General features: G+C 38.4%; 1 protein-coding gene across 6 annotated transcripts in view; it reads right to left on the minus strand.

Moving 5' to 3' along the window:
- Positions 1-17,669, minus strand: part of Ehbp1 (EH domain binding protein 1) — a 305,708-nt gene that overhangs the window by 271,763 nt on the left and 16,276 nt on the right. For 5 of the 6 annotated variants that reach the window (XM_070004547.1, XM_070004551.1, XM_070004550.1 and 2 more), the window contains exon 1: positions 7,165-7,282. In XM_070004547.1, the coding sequence (XP_069860648.1) occupies positions 7,165-7,268 (104 nt within the window). In that variant the 5' untranslated portion in view covers positions 7,269-7,282. Of the gene's footprint in view, positions 1-7,164; positions 7,317-17,669 lie in introns of those variants that run through there. The other variant, XM_070004546.1, reaches the window with a different exon arrangement.

A 17,669-nucleotide genomic window follows, 5' to 3' on the forward strand; every position in this document is an offset into this window, starting at 1 on the left:
TCTCTTATCTTAACCTTCAAATTCTTAACCACCAAAAATCTTTGTATTTTCAAAAATCTTTCCTCCATTCTAACACAACCACCAATTATCATGGACATACTTCATAATTATATAAATATATACAAACATATTGTTTTGTGTGTTTATTTTGTTTTAGCTGATAAACATATAATCCAAAGAGACCACTTACTACCTATATCTTGTCATTAACATTCACCACATTCTTCAGAATCAAGCACTTCATTGAGTCTCACCTCCCATCTTTCTGGCTCATGCATTTTTTTTGGGGGGGGGGGAGGGAGAGTCCGGTCGTGGGGCCTGAACTCTGGGCCTGGGCACTGTCCCTCAGCTCTTCAGCTCAAGGCTAGCACTCTACACTTGAGTCACAGCACCACTTCTGGCTTTTTCTGCTTATGTGGTGCTGAGGAATTGAACCCAGGACCTCAGCCATGCAAGACAGCACTGTACCACTGAGCTACCTTCCCAGCCCCATGGCTCATGCACTTTTATCCTAACCAACAATTCAACCTCTTTAAAATCTAGCAATCACAATCTTCTTCACTATCTCATTTTTGAAGTCCTTATTTTCCTTCTTTTCCCGTTTATATTACATTGATTCATCACATAAACCCTTCTGTACATTCACTTACTAATTCCTTCTCCCTCCCTCATCCATATATTCCTACATAAACTCAGCACTGCTCAAATCCAACTCTGCCAATATGCAAGCTCTGAACATAGCTGGATTAAGAATGCCAATTTGCTGGTGGCACTTACTCTAAATTTCCAACCACAAAGTTAAGAAGGTCCTTGACACAACCCAGCAATCCCCATACATTTCCCTAGTCACAACTTTGTAACTTTTTCTGTCTCTAAATCTTCAACATTATTTCTCTAAGAAAACTGAAGCCAGTAGAAAAGAATATTTGAATCTGTCATCAAATAAACTTGAGTACTACTCCTTTTTATCATACACTGCTCCTTCTTTCTCTGATTCCACTTAAATTAAACTTTTCCTTATATACTAGATGTTTCTCTTTCTCCCCAAGACTTTTCCCCTAAGGTTAGTATCCTTTCTAACATCATGCATTTTTGCTCAATCATTTCTGTCAGCTTTCAAGCACGCTGCAATAGCTGTCATGCCAAAAATACACCTTAAACTTTTGTCCTTCTCCAGGTACTACCTAGTTCTCTGCTTTGTAGCCAAGTTTTCTAAAGCAATCACCTGTACTCATTGTATCTATTTCCTTTCTTCTAATCAAGTTCTCATCCCCAATATTCCTCAGATATCTCTCTTCAAGGTCAACAGCTCCTTCCATCTTGCCAATAAAACAATCATCTTGTTCAACTTCAATAGTATTTGACACAGCCAAATACTCCCTTGATTCTCTTTTTACATTCAACTTCTTAGAAAATGCACTTCTCTAGCTTTCCTGTCACTTCAGTATTGCTTTCAGTCTTCTTTGCTGACTCCTCTGTATGGGAGAAGTGTCTCAAGGCTCTCTTAACTCTCTTAACTCCCTTCTTAATCTCTATGAATTTCATAGGAAATTTCCTACAGTCCCATTGTTATAAATACCACCTACATACTAGAGGCTTTGGACCTCTTCTCTCCCCTGGGTCAGACTCATAATTAACTGCTTAATTAAGATCTTCATCTGGATGTCTAAAACAAAAAAAAAAAAAAAAAAAAAAAAAAAAAAACCTCTTGATTGCTCCTTGACCAAAAAAAAAAAAAAAAAAAAAAAAACTTTTCTTCAAGAGAGATTCCCCCATGCCTGTAAGTAGTGCTATATTCACTTGGTTCCTCAGGTCAAAAACATGTAATTATTATTGATCTATCTCTTACTTTATACTCTATTAGTAACTTCAGTCAACTGTACCTTCAGAAAATTCATTTTCCAATTGACAAAACTCACTGAACTCTATATTTAAAATGGATTCATTTATTCATTACAAGTAAAACCTTGATGAAAGTGTGGTAGTGGGGAAGGGTAGGTATGTGTTAGTTATATAAATATGACTATTTCTCACTACCATGCAGTTTGGACTATTGTAATAGAGTTCTTCTTATTTTTAGTAATTTTTTTTATTTATTTTTATTTATTTATTTTTTGGTCATGGGGCTTAAACTTGGAGCCTAAGCACTGGCCCGACTTGAGCCACAGTGCCACTTCCATGTAACAGATTTCTAATGGATATCCTTGCTTCTACTCTTACAGCAGTACATATTCCAATGTTCAGAATAATCTTTTGCAAATTTAAAACAAATTATATCATTTCCCTGCTCAAATCCTTTCAATAGTCTCATCACACTTTAAATCCACAAGCTCTCGAGCCATGATCTCAAGGCCTTACATAATCTAGTCCATTCTAGCATCTCAGATGCACCTCTAGTCAGTTTAACCTTTAACCTCTATTCACTGTGCTGCTCCAAAATCTAGATTTCCAAAGACTCTGAAACCACACCAAGCATATTTCCAATTAATTCTTCTTCCTTTTCCTTTTTTATTTATTTATTTTTTTTGGAGGGGGAAGAGTACTAGAGATTAAAATCAGGGTCTCACACTTTACCAACTGAGCAAAGCTCACTATCCTTTGGCTCTTTTCGTTTGTTTCCCAGATAAGGTTTCATGTTTACTCCTGGCTGACCTCAAACAGTAATCCTTTCTATCCCTGCTCTAGAATAGCTGGGACAACACCCACCACACCCAGCTTTCCTTTTGCTTTTCTTTGCTTTTCTTTTCTTTTTTAACTTATTCCAAAAGTTCTTTAAGTCAAGACTCAAGTACTGCTACATCACTCTGTTAGTCAACAGACAAATGCTTGTTTAAGCCACTCAAAGAAGGGTATCCAAATTATATATTAAAATTTAACTAGCTTTCATAAATTCAAGTTAATATTTGCATCTAGCTTTTAAATGTCCATTGAAAAACTGAACTAAAATCAGCTTCAGGAAGCTGGAACATCAAATTAAGGGTTTATATTTTATCTAATAAGCCAGCTACATAAACTTTAACACTGGAAAGAACTACTTTTTTAGTTTTCAAATTCTACAATAACAATGTATCAAACTATGAGAGGCACATTTTACACTGTTCTATACTTTAAGTTTTTACATTTTACACTGTTAGAGTTTTGGATAATGTGATTGTATTACATATTTAAATATGAATTACAATTTAAAATTATATTTCAAAAAAAAAGGAAAAGGACTTACCATATAATACTGGTAGTTCAGAAGTGGGAATCCCTGAATCCCATCCTATCTACCATTTTCAGTCCCTTGAGTTTTAAATTCATGCTGAAATCGGTGTAGCTTTCATGTACATTCTTGGAATCAAAAATGGATCATTGGTAAGGTTTAAAATATTAAAATACCACTCCTTGCTGGGTACTGGTGGGCTTTCGTCTGTAATTCTAATACTTAGAAGGCTGAGATCTCAAGATCAGGGTTTAAATCGAGCTGAGAGAAGATGATTTCAAAAGATTCTTATCTCTAATTAACCAAAAATAGTTGGAGGTAGAAAACAGCTCAAGAGGTAGAACATCACTCATAATTGAAAAAAAGTCAATGAGAGGGGATGACATTGAGTTCAAGCCCCACTATAAGCACAAAAAAATTAAAAATTAAGCATAAAATCATGTATATTATAAACCATGTTAAAATACAGATTCAAAGTCAGTAGATCTATTTCCTAGGTATTGTAAATGTTCCTGATTCTCAGGGGAAAAAAATTTTTTTAAGTAGCAAGACAATGACCCCTATATATACAGACTACCAAGGCACAAATTTAATGATACAGTTCTTTCTTTTATAGGTTAGCCTTTCTTCTCTAATTTGTATAATATATATTTTCTTATTCTCCCAGTGTTGAGATTTATCATTAATGGTTTTACTTTTATTTAATCATGATCTCCAAATTTTTTCATATCTTTTTGCTCTTCCATACACTAAAACTAATATCTAAAATTTAAGAGTGAGGTTGGGCTAACATCTATAATCCTAGCCACTTAAGAGGCAGAAATAGAGGATCACTGTTCTAAGCCAGGACCAAAAAAAAAAAAGTTTGCAAGGCTCCATTCTCTACCAATGACTGAGCACAACTTTGTTATCCCAGAGTGTCTAGGAACAACAATAAAAAGTCTAGGCTGGCTCAGGCATAAATGAAGACCCTGCTATGAAAAATAACCAATACAAAAAAAGTGGTAGCAGAGTGGGACAAGAGGTATCTGCCTGAGTCCAAATACTAGGCCACCAAAAGATAAAAAGTAGAGCTGGGAATATAGCTCTGCTTAGGGCACTTTCCTAGTATGAACAAAGCTCTGGGTTCAACCCCCCTAGCAGTGTTAAAAAAAGATGATTTGACATTAAGAGTAAAAAAATCAACCTAACTTGTATGTATTATAAGGACTCTAAGCAAAGTAAAGAAACACTAACAAAAAGTCATTGCAACCAATTTTTATAAAATGAAAAAAATTTTTAAGTTCTACTTAAGGGTCCACCTACAAATAAAATTCAAGTATATCTGCCAGGCACTGGTGAATGTATGCCTGTAATTCTAGCTCCTCAGGAGGCTGAGATCTGAAGAATAACAGTTTGAAGCTACCTGGGTAGAAAAGTACAAGGACTCTATCTCCAATTAACCAGCAAAAAGGAATGGCACAAGTAGGACAGTGCCAACTATGAACAAGCAAGCCAAGTGAAAACACAAAGCCCTGAGTTCAAACCCTGCTGCTGAAAAAAAAAAAATCCACTAGATAAATTATTCTTTAGACAGTATATTTTTGCTAGCTTTAAACTGCATTTTTTAATGAGTAAGAAAAATTCAGAATAATACAACTACATGTACAGAAGAACATTCTATCATAAGATACAATTTACCAGCTGCTTGAGAGGTTGAGATTTAGAGGATCAAAGTTCAAAGCCAGACCCTGCAAAACCTTCCATCTTAACAAACAAACTGGGTATAATGATACATGCCTGTAATCCCAACTATGCTGGTAGTGTAGGTAGAAGGGCTGTTCTCTGAGGCTGGACCCAGGCAAGAAAGCACAAAAACCTATCTGAAAAATAACTAAAAGGACTGGCACATGCTGAAGTGGTATAAGCACCTGCCTAGCAAGCACAAGGCCCCGAGTTCCTGAGTTCAGAAGCCCCATACTGCCAAAATCATCCTTTCCACTATGAATCTTACTCCACACTGATGTCCTGGTGATTTTCCAACAGAGATCCTAATGTGTCTTTAGCTCAAAACTTACTGCGTGTGTCTCTGTCACCTACAGAATAAAGCCCACACTCCTTCTTATAGCACGTAACTTTCAAGATCTGAGTCTCACTGGCCTCTCAAACCTCCTATCCCATTGAATTCCACTCATGTAACCCTTTAAGCCACCCACACACACATCAAAGTATCTAAATTTCCAACATATGTCCTAATATTTAATGTTTCACTTTTTGCTTCAGTCTAAAATGTCCTTTACGTCTCCCCCTGGCTTCCTGGACAACTACTCTGAATCTTTAAAACCCAGCTTAAATCTCAGGAAATCGTCCAAAGACCTCATTTTCCCTTTACCCAATTCTAGGTAATAATGGTCCTGACACTATTCCAAACATTTTACTTGTAATAACTCAATTTTCACAATTACTCTTCCTACGAAGTATACCATTATTACTTTTGTGCACATGAAAACCGAATGATGGAGAAATAGCCTCCCCAGGAATATCCAACTGGATGGAGAAAGATAAAAAGATCTCGGGCTGGGAAGGTGGCTCAGTGGTAGAGCGCTTACCTTGCCTTGTCTTGCATGCATGAGGCCCTGAGTTCGATTCCTCAGCACCACATAAGCAGAAAAAAAAAAAGCCAGAAGTGGCGCTGTAGAGTGCTAGCCTTAAGCTGAAGAGCTGAGGGATGGCGCCCAGGCCCAGAGTTCAGGCACCAAGCCCAGACGCAAAAAAAAAAAAAAAAAAAAAAAAGATCCCTATGTAACACACTTGAATTATTGCTCCTATCACAGTGAAGTTATTTATACATTGGAGTGTAAGCTCCTTGAAGGTGGAGAGGATGTTGTATTTAACTCTAATCAAAAGTACCTGAAATAAAATAATCACTGGAAGCCTTTTTAAGTTGATCTTAAAGTAACATTCCTAACAAGTTCAAGAGAAAACCATTCAGAAACTAGCTCCCAAATAAATTTCTGAATATTCTGTATGAGTTCTATAACAGTAATTTTAAAGGATGTTTAAAATAACATTATTAAAGACATGAGATTACAGTCCTTGTAGACAACGAAATAAACTTATTTCGCAGTAGTACTGCTTAGTAAATCAAAACCCAAAGGATCATTTGCTTAAGATTAATTTTTTTTCCTCACTAAATAAGAATTCTTGTTGCTTATCATTCGGGGCAGTGAAAAGACCCAAATTTACTTTGCTCAAGTGGAAATAAGCAAATCACAGATGAACATTACTAATTGCTTCTTTAAATCCAGCCAAGAAATGTATATCATTACTCAATTAAAGGAAAATACATTTGCTTGACTAAGCATTTAACAAAAGAATTTCTAAGGTTGTGTGGACTAGTATTTCATTATTCAAATAATAAAAAAAATCATTATCTTGAGGACAAAATAAAAGAAAAAAACCAAGAATATAAAATAACTATCACTATCAATCTGTAGACTATAGACTTCTATATTAAGACTGTTCAAACAGGTAGATATGTTACATTAAAGCATGTATGTAATAAAGGACTGGAGGCATGGTTAAAGTGGTAGAGCTCCAGCCAAGCAAAAAGTATGAGGCATTGAGCTCAAACCCCAGTTTGAAGAAAAAGAATAGAACCATGCATATGAGTCTATAACATTTCAGTGCCCATTCTTCATGACTCCTTAAAATTATAGTTATTTAACACTAATGACAAATGACCTCAAGACCAAATCTACTGCACTTAGAGTGCTCCCACTTACAGTCCTCTGAGCCACACTGAAGTACAGTAATTAAAACCCACAGGGACAGAACCAGCAGCAACAGCACACATCACAATACTTATTAGCATTCTCTGCACCCTGCCCAGCTTCTACATTCTAACTTGTACACTGTATCCAAAGTCTCAAGAGTTTAGGCCACATGACAGCAAACTCTAGCCCCCACATACATCTTACCATTTCTTTGTACATTCAACCATCAGCTCCTGGTAGGAAGCCACAAACTGGAACTTGGATGCATGTTTTCCCACGCGCTGGAGTCTCTTCCAAACTGAAGCCATGGTGATGGGTCAATACACTGGAACACTTCTGGATTCGCAACACAGCAGCTTTAATAAAGCAGAAGGTCCAAAGCCAAGGAGCTTTACATGTAAGTCTGTACTTTTTAAAACTCAACTACTACTTGAAATGATGCTTGGAAGTCCATAAGTCTTCTCCCAGTTTCACGGGGTAAATCCCATCTTAGATGAATGGCCCAGTCAAAAGCAGTATGATATACATGACAGGATGAGTGAGAGGAAGCTCCCTCACGGAGACATCACCATTCCACATTCGGGGCTATGTGACATGTATTCTGGAGGGCTGGGGGGGGGGGGGGGAGGGAGGGAAGCAAAACAAAAGAAAATAATGAGAGAAAGAATATGAGAAGAAAGGCATAAGTGACTAGATAAGGCTGCAACCTACAGTACCAGTGGTCTACGTGTTTTTCAAACAATGAAACAAAACAACGGCCTCAAAAGCCACTCACATCAAAGGATGTAAGATACCAAGGGAGAAATGCCAGCTCAAACCGAAGACAAGGAGCAGCAAAACCAGGTAACTGGGCATCAATGACCATCCAGAGACTCCAGTCAGTCGGGGCCCTACCTGCTCCTCCCAGTACCACAGAAGGGAGAACAGAGCGGGAAAGTCTCAGGATGCCTTTTAATGTCCCCGGGGCCAGTCAGAGGGGAGGCGTGAAGTCTTTCTGATAAACTTTGTTTTTCAGCTGGTAATTAATGGACTTGACTCCTGGAATATATGCTGCTGGGGGAGGGGGGGGGGGAGAGGGAAAGTAGGGAGCAGGGAGGATTGGCTGTCGTTCAGTCAGAGGGGGAAATGGATGGGAACCGGGGAGTGGAGGGAAATCGCCAGGCACAGGGAGGTCAATGTCCCCGGCTCCAGGCCACTTGGGTTCCCCTTCACCCAGGCTGCCAAGAGCAGGGAAATGGAAACTCCAGCCTGGGGGGTGAAGCAGGGACCCGCAGGGCTAGAGGAACACGCAGGGCGCGGGGTGCGGGGCGCGGGGTGCGGCGCCTCCCCGCCCCCATCCTCTGGGAACAGCCTCCGGGAGCCCCGGGTGTCCTCGGGCACCGAGTCCAGATTCCGGCCCCCCTGGCCATGGCAGGCGGTGGCCCGCCGCCGTCCCTGTCACCTAGACACGGCCGCGAGACCCCCGCCGGCTCCCGAGCCCGGCCCCGCCTCTCGCCCCCTCCCACCCGCTCCTCACACCTCTAATCCCGCTGCCGGGCTGAGTGTGGCCCCCGCGCCCTCCTCAGAGCCGCTCCTCCATCGCCGCCGCAGCGGCAGCCGCCGCCGCCGCCACCACCACCGAGTCCTCCATCCCCGGCGGAGCCACATGGAAGTGCCAAGCCAGCCGCGGCTCTCCCCGGAGCCGAGGTCCGCAGCCCCGCAGGCGGACGGCGCCCCTCCACCCGCCCCCTCCCTGACGGACCACCCGGAGACCGTCCCCCACCCTAGGGAGCCATGCCCGAGCCTCCGCTCCGCGCCCAGCACCCCCTTCCCCCGCCTCCCTCCGCCGCCACCACCATCATTACCTCCCCCGCCGCACCTCTCACACTAACCCTACCCACCGCGGCTCAACCTCCGTCCGCCAGACCGCCATTGGCCAGGCCCCACTCGTGCCCCGCCCATCTAGGTGGCCGGGTTTTAGAGCTTCTGTGGCCTCTCATTGGCAGATCGACGTGCTCATCACAGAGGTCCCTCCCCTTAGCTCTTGAGGTGTTTTTTCCTCAGCCGTAACGCGGTGCACTGTCTATCCTTCTTTAAAGAAAAAAAAAACAACTGGAATCCACAAGGATGATCCCGCCCATTTTTCTGATTGGTTGAGGGAAGGAAGCAATGGGCGGGAGAAGTAAGGAGTGTTTATAGTGAACGGGAAGCTGATTGCAAAAGGTGGCTGTCCATCAAGGGTGTCGGGCGGAGTTTCTGGCTCTGGGTGGTGGTAGTAGAGTGCTAAGATAGCCGTGTGGATAAGGTGGTTTCTTTCCTGTTCACTTTGATCCCTACCTTAGGCGCGACTTCTGCTATTTGCGACTATAGTTTTCCCCCACGCAACCTTGTTTTCTATCCAATTAATTCTAGAGTTCTTCCCTTCACAAACTGAAGTACATACCCAGCCAGGCCCCTTGCCCAAGGCTCAACGGAATTCAGTAAATAGAGCAAAACACAAGACGTTCAAAATGCATTTCTTTTTGCTCTGTTTCTTCCATATTCTTTTAGATATGGTTTTTTGTTGTTATGTGCTGTCAACCTCTTTAACCGGTATACTTCCGATGGATTTACGGGGCAGTAATTTTAATGAGGATGAAATAACAGTATTGGAGCAGGGGCATTTCACTCTGTTAAAAGGGTCAAAGTTCATATACTTTGTGTGTGTGTGTGTGTGTGTGTGTGTGTGTGTGTGTGTGTACATGTATATATAAGACAAACTGGCCTCGAACTCACAAACCTGTCTCAGCCTCCAGTACTAGTATGAGCTACCACACAAGGCTCCACTATCCCTTTTGAGGATATAAGGGAGAAAATAACATCGCAAAGCACACAAAATTGCTTTCAATTTTAAATAACTCACAGACTACTGTACAGAATAAAGACCAAGAATATAATTCTAGCTAGGCGCTAATGGATCATGCCTCTATGTATTCCTAGATACTCTGGAGGCTGAGATCTGAGGATCGCAGTTCAAAACCAGCTGGGGCAGGAAAATCGGTAAGACATCTCCATTAACCAACAAATAACTGGAAGTAAATCTGTGGCTCATGTAGTAAAGCCCCAGCCTTCAGCAAAAAAGAGACAGCACCCAACTCAGGCCCTGGGTCTGAGCCCCAGCACCAGCACAAGAATAAATTAGTTAATTTAATTTAATTCTGAGGGTAAGCTACCATTTAGGAACTAAATAAAGTAAGAAAGATACAGAGAAGAAATTACCAGAGAAGTATAAACTCTCAGCAAACTATAGATAGACCATTTGGGAATGAGAGAGAAGCTAACATGAAAGAAAATAAAAGGTGGGCCTTGAGGGAAGAAATGAGGGGTGTAGAAAAGGATAGTTTGCATGAAAGGAAAGTAGAATAGAAGGATAAGAACTGAGCACAAGTGCAGAAAGTACAAAGCAATAAAAGGGGGGAGGATTTAGAAAAGATATTACTATCTATTTCTACTACTTTCAGTAAAGAAAGTGATCTAATAATACCATTAGAACAAATGTGAACTATTAAATTTGATAGACTTCATAGAAAAGGGCATGGTTACCACTTAAATTTTGGTAAAATCTGGGTTCTAAAATATTAAAATAACCATAATATTATATTGATTCTTAATTTATGTATCCTTAAGAGTCCCAGGTATCCTTCCTGAGTTTATTACATCACTACAAGTTACTGACATAATGATCTCATTAACAGACATTAAGGACTAATTTATAGAAATTGCCATAACTATGTTCATCCATTCCATGAACTATGTTCATTCCCTTCAGGAACAACCCATATGAGAATGATAAGGCTTTTGCATCCTGCTTATTATTATTCTATTACTGTCTGTAAGATTCTTACACTTTCTCCTAGTTATCTTGGTTTCATTTCCATACTTTTGAGAAAGAGAGTATTGCTAAAAACTTTAAAACAATGAGTTTTAAATAAGTGTGTTCCTTTGAAGAAGAAAAAAAAGAATAGAGTAAGATCCTTATGGAATCTTCCTCAATTAAGCTATAGTTTCAAGACAGCTCTTCTTTTTTTACCAAAAAATGATTTTCTTGGATGTAAACTGCTCGCTTTGATTCTAGCCCCAAGGTTGCTATGAGAAAACCAAGGTTAGAATTGTTTACTGAATGAGTGAAGAAATTAAGAGCAGACCTTGACATTGTTCTGCTGCTAAGTTCCAGGCTGTCTCCTGAAAACCACATGGAACAGTCTCTTCTTCCCACAATAATTTTAAAAATAGCCTAGCCAATAATGAAATTGATTGAAGAACTTTAAATATAGAAAACTTTGGGATCTTTCAGTCTTCTTATCCAATAATCATTGAGTGCTGAGTATTGACCCTTTTAAATACTATGAATAGGGCATAAAAGTTACAGTCTTTGTTCTCAAAGATTTTTTTAGAAGCCAATGTCCATCGTGCAACATAAATTGTTTAATTTTTCTAAGTTCCAGCTTGGTATTCTATGAAAACAATAATCATGAGTGCCTTTCTGGGATGTTGAGAAGAATGAAGATATGAATATAATGTGCCTGGCACATAATGAACAGTCAAGGGATAATTAGGAGTAGTGTGTGCTATTGTTGTTCACAGTAAGCTTAAACAGGAAAGAAGCAAGCAAAATAGGCCTTCAAGAACATTTCAGCAATATTTACATGATACCAAGCATCACTGCTTAAAGGATTAACAACTTTCAAACAGTAGATTTCAAGAGCAAGGTGGACTTGGGATTTTATAAGAATTACTTCCGATTCAATTACTCTCAGTAATTCTCGTGTCTACCTTCCTGCTATATCTTAACTCAGATCCTTTTGCATGCTAGACATTACTTTTTCCTGAAAGCTTCATTTCTGCTTCCTACCAGAAAATATATCCTTTTGGGGATTATATTTTATTCCTGTTGCCTCTTTCTAATTCCCTATTTGTTCAGGTCTTGGTGTATCATCTCCTTCTGTCACAGGTTTAATTTGTATGTAATAGATCCATAGGTAACAAATTGTTTTCATTGTCCTGTCTATGTGAGCCTGGTTGTTGGCTGCAAATTTTATAATAGATGTTTCACTTAATTAAAAAAAATAAACATTTAAAATAATTTGAGGTTTGCTTTTAAGTGTCATTAACCTTAAGATGAAGTTAGACTAGGAAGGAATAAAGGGGAAATGCTGACCCTTAATTCTTCTCTGTCATAGTAGTTTGAAAAAGGATAGAAATTCTTCTCAATGAAACAGCTTGTCTACTAGTCATGGCTTGAGAGAAAACCCCAAAATGAAGATTCTAAAGTCTAAGAAGGGCAGCCATAGGCTTAAATTACTATCTTTTCTGGTCAGTCTTATCTTTGGGTTTTACAGTTTTTGCAATAAAAATTATCAGCTATTATTGTTATATTAAACTACTAATGGAATTTGGACCTTAGTCATTGTAATAAGATTTTCTTATAATAATAATGCTACTAGAGGGTTTTTTTGTTTTTGCATTTTTTGCAGTTGTCATAGCAGTTATATACAACATTACTGCAATTTATAACTACTAATAAAATTGTCTTTAAAGCCATAGCCAACAAATTTACTCTCAATGATTTTACAGAAATTTTTATGACCTTAAAAACTCACTATGACAGGCTAATATTTTTGAATTTTTAACCATTGGCCTTTGTAGTAGTTTTTCTATGTATCTCCTCTTACCCTGTGGCTCTTTTTTTTTCATATGGTACCTTTAGTATAACACCCACCCTAATTTAGACTGCACTTTGCTCATTGTGTCAGGAAAGAATATAACAATGTATAAAAATATAACAATGTAAGAAAATAATGTAGAAAAAATAATTTTCTCTTGGCTAGCCTTTGAGGAATAGTGGAATTAAATCCAGTTAGAGACATAGTGCTCCATAAATAACCTCTAGCCACAAGTGACTCCTGAACACCTGAAATGTGGGTGGGCAAATTGAGACGTACTGTTAATTTAAAATATACAAATTTCAAAGACATATTAAGTTAAAAATTCAATGTATCTTATTAACAATTTTTATACTGGTTACATATTGAAACTAATCTTTTTTAATATACTGTGTTAAAAATATAAAAAAAAAAACTAGACTGGTGGCTCATACCTGTAATCCTAGCTTCTCAGGAGGCTGAGATCTGAGGATTAAAGGCTCAAAACCAGGCCAGAAAAGTCTGTGAGACTTTTAACTCAAATTATCTGGCAAAAAGCCAGAAGTCAAGCTGTGGCTCAACTGATAGAGCACCATCTTTGGTGCTAAAAAGCTAAAGGACAGTGCCCAGGCCCTAAGTTCAAGTACCATTACTAGTACTAAAAAGCAGGGACAAAAAATTTACTTCTTAGTATGATTACTAGTATAGATAAATAATATGTATATAGCTTACACTATTTTTCTGCTAGAGAGTGTTAGTATAGACAATTGCTTTCACAATGATGAGAAACATTTCTGTGCAGAAGGGGGAGAAGAAATTGGAGCAAGTATAGAGGGCAAAAATGCTAGTAGATCTCTGACACTAGGACCTATTCTTACTCTCTTCTGGCATAGGCTTTAAAGAAGCTTGTTACAGCAATGGCAAGACCTACTACAGGATCTGAGAACTGAGAGATTCAACATTCTCTTTGATAGAACCCTGAGGATTTGGCAAGCCTCTTAAGAAAAGGCTGGACCAGGCAGGGCTGTACATCTTGAGCAGCTAAGACTTTAGAGTAACACAGTTCAATAAAACTTCCTGTGATAAAGTGTTCTACACTTACCTGTCCAATAGTGGACTCACTACCCTTATAGGACTATTGGGTACCTGAAGTGTGGCTAATGTAACTGTAACTGAGTTTCACTATCATGTAATTTTAAGTCACTTAAATGTAAATAGTCACAGGTCACCATAATGGACATATCTTTGAAGATAGTCATAAAGAAGCTTTGAACTTTGAACCTAAAACAAAATTCAGGTAGAGACAATAACAAGTCTATAGGCACTGTCCAGTGATGATACAGCAGGACTAGCTCTTGTTAATCATGGTAACATATTGAATGATTAGAAGTGTTAGAAATTGTTGAGAATATATTATAGGCAATGAGGACATTCAAAATATTAACATCGTAGCACAGACATTAATCAGAATGGATTGACAATCATAAACCATTGGCCCAATAGGTCCCATTGATGATCAACTAAATATCAACTGATTCTAGTGTATCATTTCTGCTCTGTTCTATCCTCTCAGTTTGGTTCTTCAAATCATTCAAGGTAATTTCATGGTGGTAAAGTTCAAATGCACAAATGTTGTATATGCCAAGGCAAATGTAGCCATCAGAGATAATGTACACATTGCAAATAAGTAGACAATTGCAGTGGGATTATTGCAACAGAAGTTTGAATTGGAATTGGAAACCCATTCTGAGCCAGTCTTGCCTAAATTCAATAAATGCATCTTGTATAACTTCAGTAGAGATTCTTGACTATGACTTCTTGGTTATTTCTCATGAAATATTGAAAGTCTTTGATGAATGATAACAAGCAAACTAACATTAGCTTTCTTGCTCCTGTGTTTTCAAAAACTGGAATAACTTTCAACCTACTACATATAGCATCAAGCCAGTGTTTTCCTCTGAAAAGTTCTAGAATGGCTATAGTTAGAATGAACAGGATAATATAATTAATACCTTCCTCAATCATAAAATGAAACCAGAAAGGAAAAGAAAAACCAGTAGGAATTCACAATCTTCACTGGCACTGACTACTCCCCAGACATAAATGTAGCACACACTCCCACTTCCATCTCAAACAGGGCAAAGAACAGAGAGCTGAAGTCTCTCAGCGCTCTACTGACCAGGGCACTCAGCATGAGCCAAAGGAAAGAAGTCCTGTTACCAAAGCTTGCCCCACATGAATAGATCTGGAAGGTTAGTTCAGCTCTCAGAAGGCAGCACTAATAAACGCATAGGTAATCTTCTGAGCAGGCAAATGGGAAAATTTCAGGGCAAGAGAAATAACAGGAAAGAGATACAATACGACTCCATGCTTCTCACAGGTTACCTAATTAGTAACTTAGAATACAGCCAACCAATGTTATTTATTTATTTTTATTATCTTTAAGTAGTTGTAGAAAGAAGTTCCCATTCTACAAAACAGTATATGAGTACAAAGTGTCTGACAACATTGTCACCCATCTCTCTTAACCCATCCCTTCTCTCACCTTTTTTTCTTTAATTGAGATTAGGTGATTACATAAATTGCACATATTTTACAGTATTGTGGAGCAGTGATGCTTAGAGTCACAAACATATTTTAATTTTCATAAGGCAAATTGTCATTATCATGGTCTATACAGTTTGTGAATTCTATGAGCTTTGACATTACAAGTTATTTTTTCCACATCAGGTGATGTTTACATTTCTTTCCTTTTGCTTAGTGTGGGCTGTTCCCACTTACTCTGTTCCTCCTCCTGGCTTCCCACTGTTGCATGCATATATCTACCATATAGGGTCCAGAACATGGAGTCATTTAGCAATGATATGACAAAATGGGTGGCTGTCCTTTGTTTCTGGAGTCCTGTTTGCCATATCTTTTTATATTTTGGCTTTAGCATCCATATATCAGGGAGACTATGTGCCGTGTGTCTCTTTGTTCTTGGCTTACTTCGCTCAAAATAATCTGCTCTAGTTCCATCCATTTCCCTGCAAATGCCATTATTTTGTCCTATCTAATGAGCAGCCAACAGATTTTGGTCTGCTAAGCAGAGACTTCATAAGAGCTATTGCTTATTTCTTCACTCTTCAACTCTTAGGTGCTATTTTTAAATATTCCCAATAATACACCATTGGTCTCTTTCTCGAAGAAAAACACAAATGTTTAGCAAGACTTAGGTTGCTGTGCCATATTTGGTCTGCTAAAACAGTCCTTATATCTTTAATATTAAAAATCATATCACTAAAATATTTCTGATACTGAATATACTACTGCATAGAGATACACGTGTTTAGAAAACCCTTTGAAACAATTATCTTGGCAAAAATCCCTTGAAACAATTATCTGACATTCTTAATGTCTTATTTCTCATTTTGAAAACATACAAGCACTTTCTTCCTAATAACCACCTACTCAAATGTAGAAAAGGTTACACTTGGGCCTCTTCTTTTACCTAGCCATTAATAAAGAGATGTATATTTAGCTGAAGTAACTTGATCATATTGAAATATTCATCTTTCCTTGAGCAATAGCAGTAAGAATAAGAGGAGGAGTGTTGACTGTTCAACTTCTTTTCTCTTATAATACATTTTTATTAGCTATTCACAAAGTTACCCTGTGCCTATCACAAGGATGTGCATTAGCTTGCAATGTGTGTTCTCCAGCATTTATCTTAGCTTACAAAATAATGGCTTCCAAATTATTGAATGTTTCTCCTTCATTATGTGCCTTAAAACATGAAATTGTCACAATTCATTTATAATGATGACTGGTCTTTAGCAGTTTACTTCTGTGGTTCCAAAAATGTTATTTGATGAAATAATTGTACCTATACTTCATTCTGCTTTCTTTTTATAAAGTTCTCTTCACATTATCTGACAACTTGATTTTGTAAGGCTTAAGGCAACATGGAAACTTGTATCAGGTTTTAGTACATGAAGTGTCCTTTAAATGTGATTTTTTTATTTCCTTGACATCTTTACTGAAGTTTCCATTCATTGATTAACAAATATTTAGTGGATAATTATTAAACTCATGGCATTATGCTAGACGTTAGAATGCAGTACATCAAAAGAGACAAAATATCCCTGCCCTCCTACAGCTCATATTCTTTATCTAGAAACCATTGTGCTCCAAGGTCAGCTCTAGGCAAGACTTTATTAAAAAACTAAAGCAAAAAAGGTGGGGGGCACAACTTAAGTGGTAGAATGCCTATCTAGCCAGAATGAAGTATGAGGCCCTGAGTACTTATTTCAGTATTGTGAGAGAAAAAGGATAATAGTTATAGAAGGTAAAAGGATTTTAACAAAAATTCATATATTTCATGTGATTTTTTTCTTTTGATTTCTTAAAATAATTATCAAAATAACTAAAAAGTAAGTCAGGAATGGTGGTACATCCCAGCACCTGTAGACTTACCCAGGATTGTGAGTTCAAGGCTAACTGGGCTACATAGTAAGACCCTTTCTCAGAAATTATACTTACAATCCTAGCTTTGCAGGAGGCTGAGATATGAGGATCTTAGTTCAATGCCAGTCTAGCAGAAAAGCCCATGAGACTATTTCCAATTAACCAGTAAAAGGTAGAAGTAAAGCTGAGCACCAGTGATTTGGGCCTGTAATCCTAGCTATTCAAGATCTGAAATCTGAGGACTGTCATTCAGTCAACTCAGGGAGGAAAGTCCATGGGACTCTTATCTCTAATAAACTACCTGAAAAGCTGGAAGTGGAGATGTGGCTCAAGTGGTTGAATGTTAGCCTTGAGCAAAAGGAGCTCTGAGTTCAAGCCCTAGGACCAGCACAAACAAATAAATACCAAACACACACACACACTCACACACACACACACACACACACACCACACACACTGGAAGTGGACTTATGACTCAACTAGTAGAATGCCAACCTGAGAGGGAAAGCCATGTGCCAGGCTCTGAGTTCAAATTCCAGTGCTACCCTCCCCACATAAATAAATAAATAAATAAATAAATAAACCCAACAATGAAAAAAGAAA

This window comes from Dipodomys merriami, unplaced genomic scaffold (assembly GCF_024711535.1).
Source record: "Dipodomys merriami isolate MVZ:Mamm:240054 unplaced genomic scaffold, mDipMer1.0.p SCAF_63, whole genome shotgun sequence".
Classification (NCBI taxonomy): Eukaryota; Metazoa; Chordata; class Mammalia; order Rodentia; family Heteromyidae; genus Dipodomys; species Dipodomys merriami.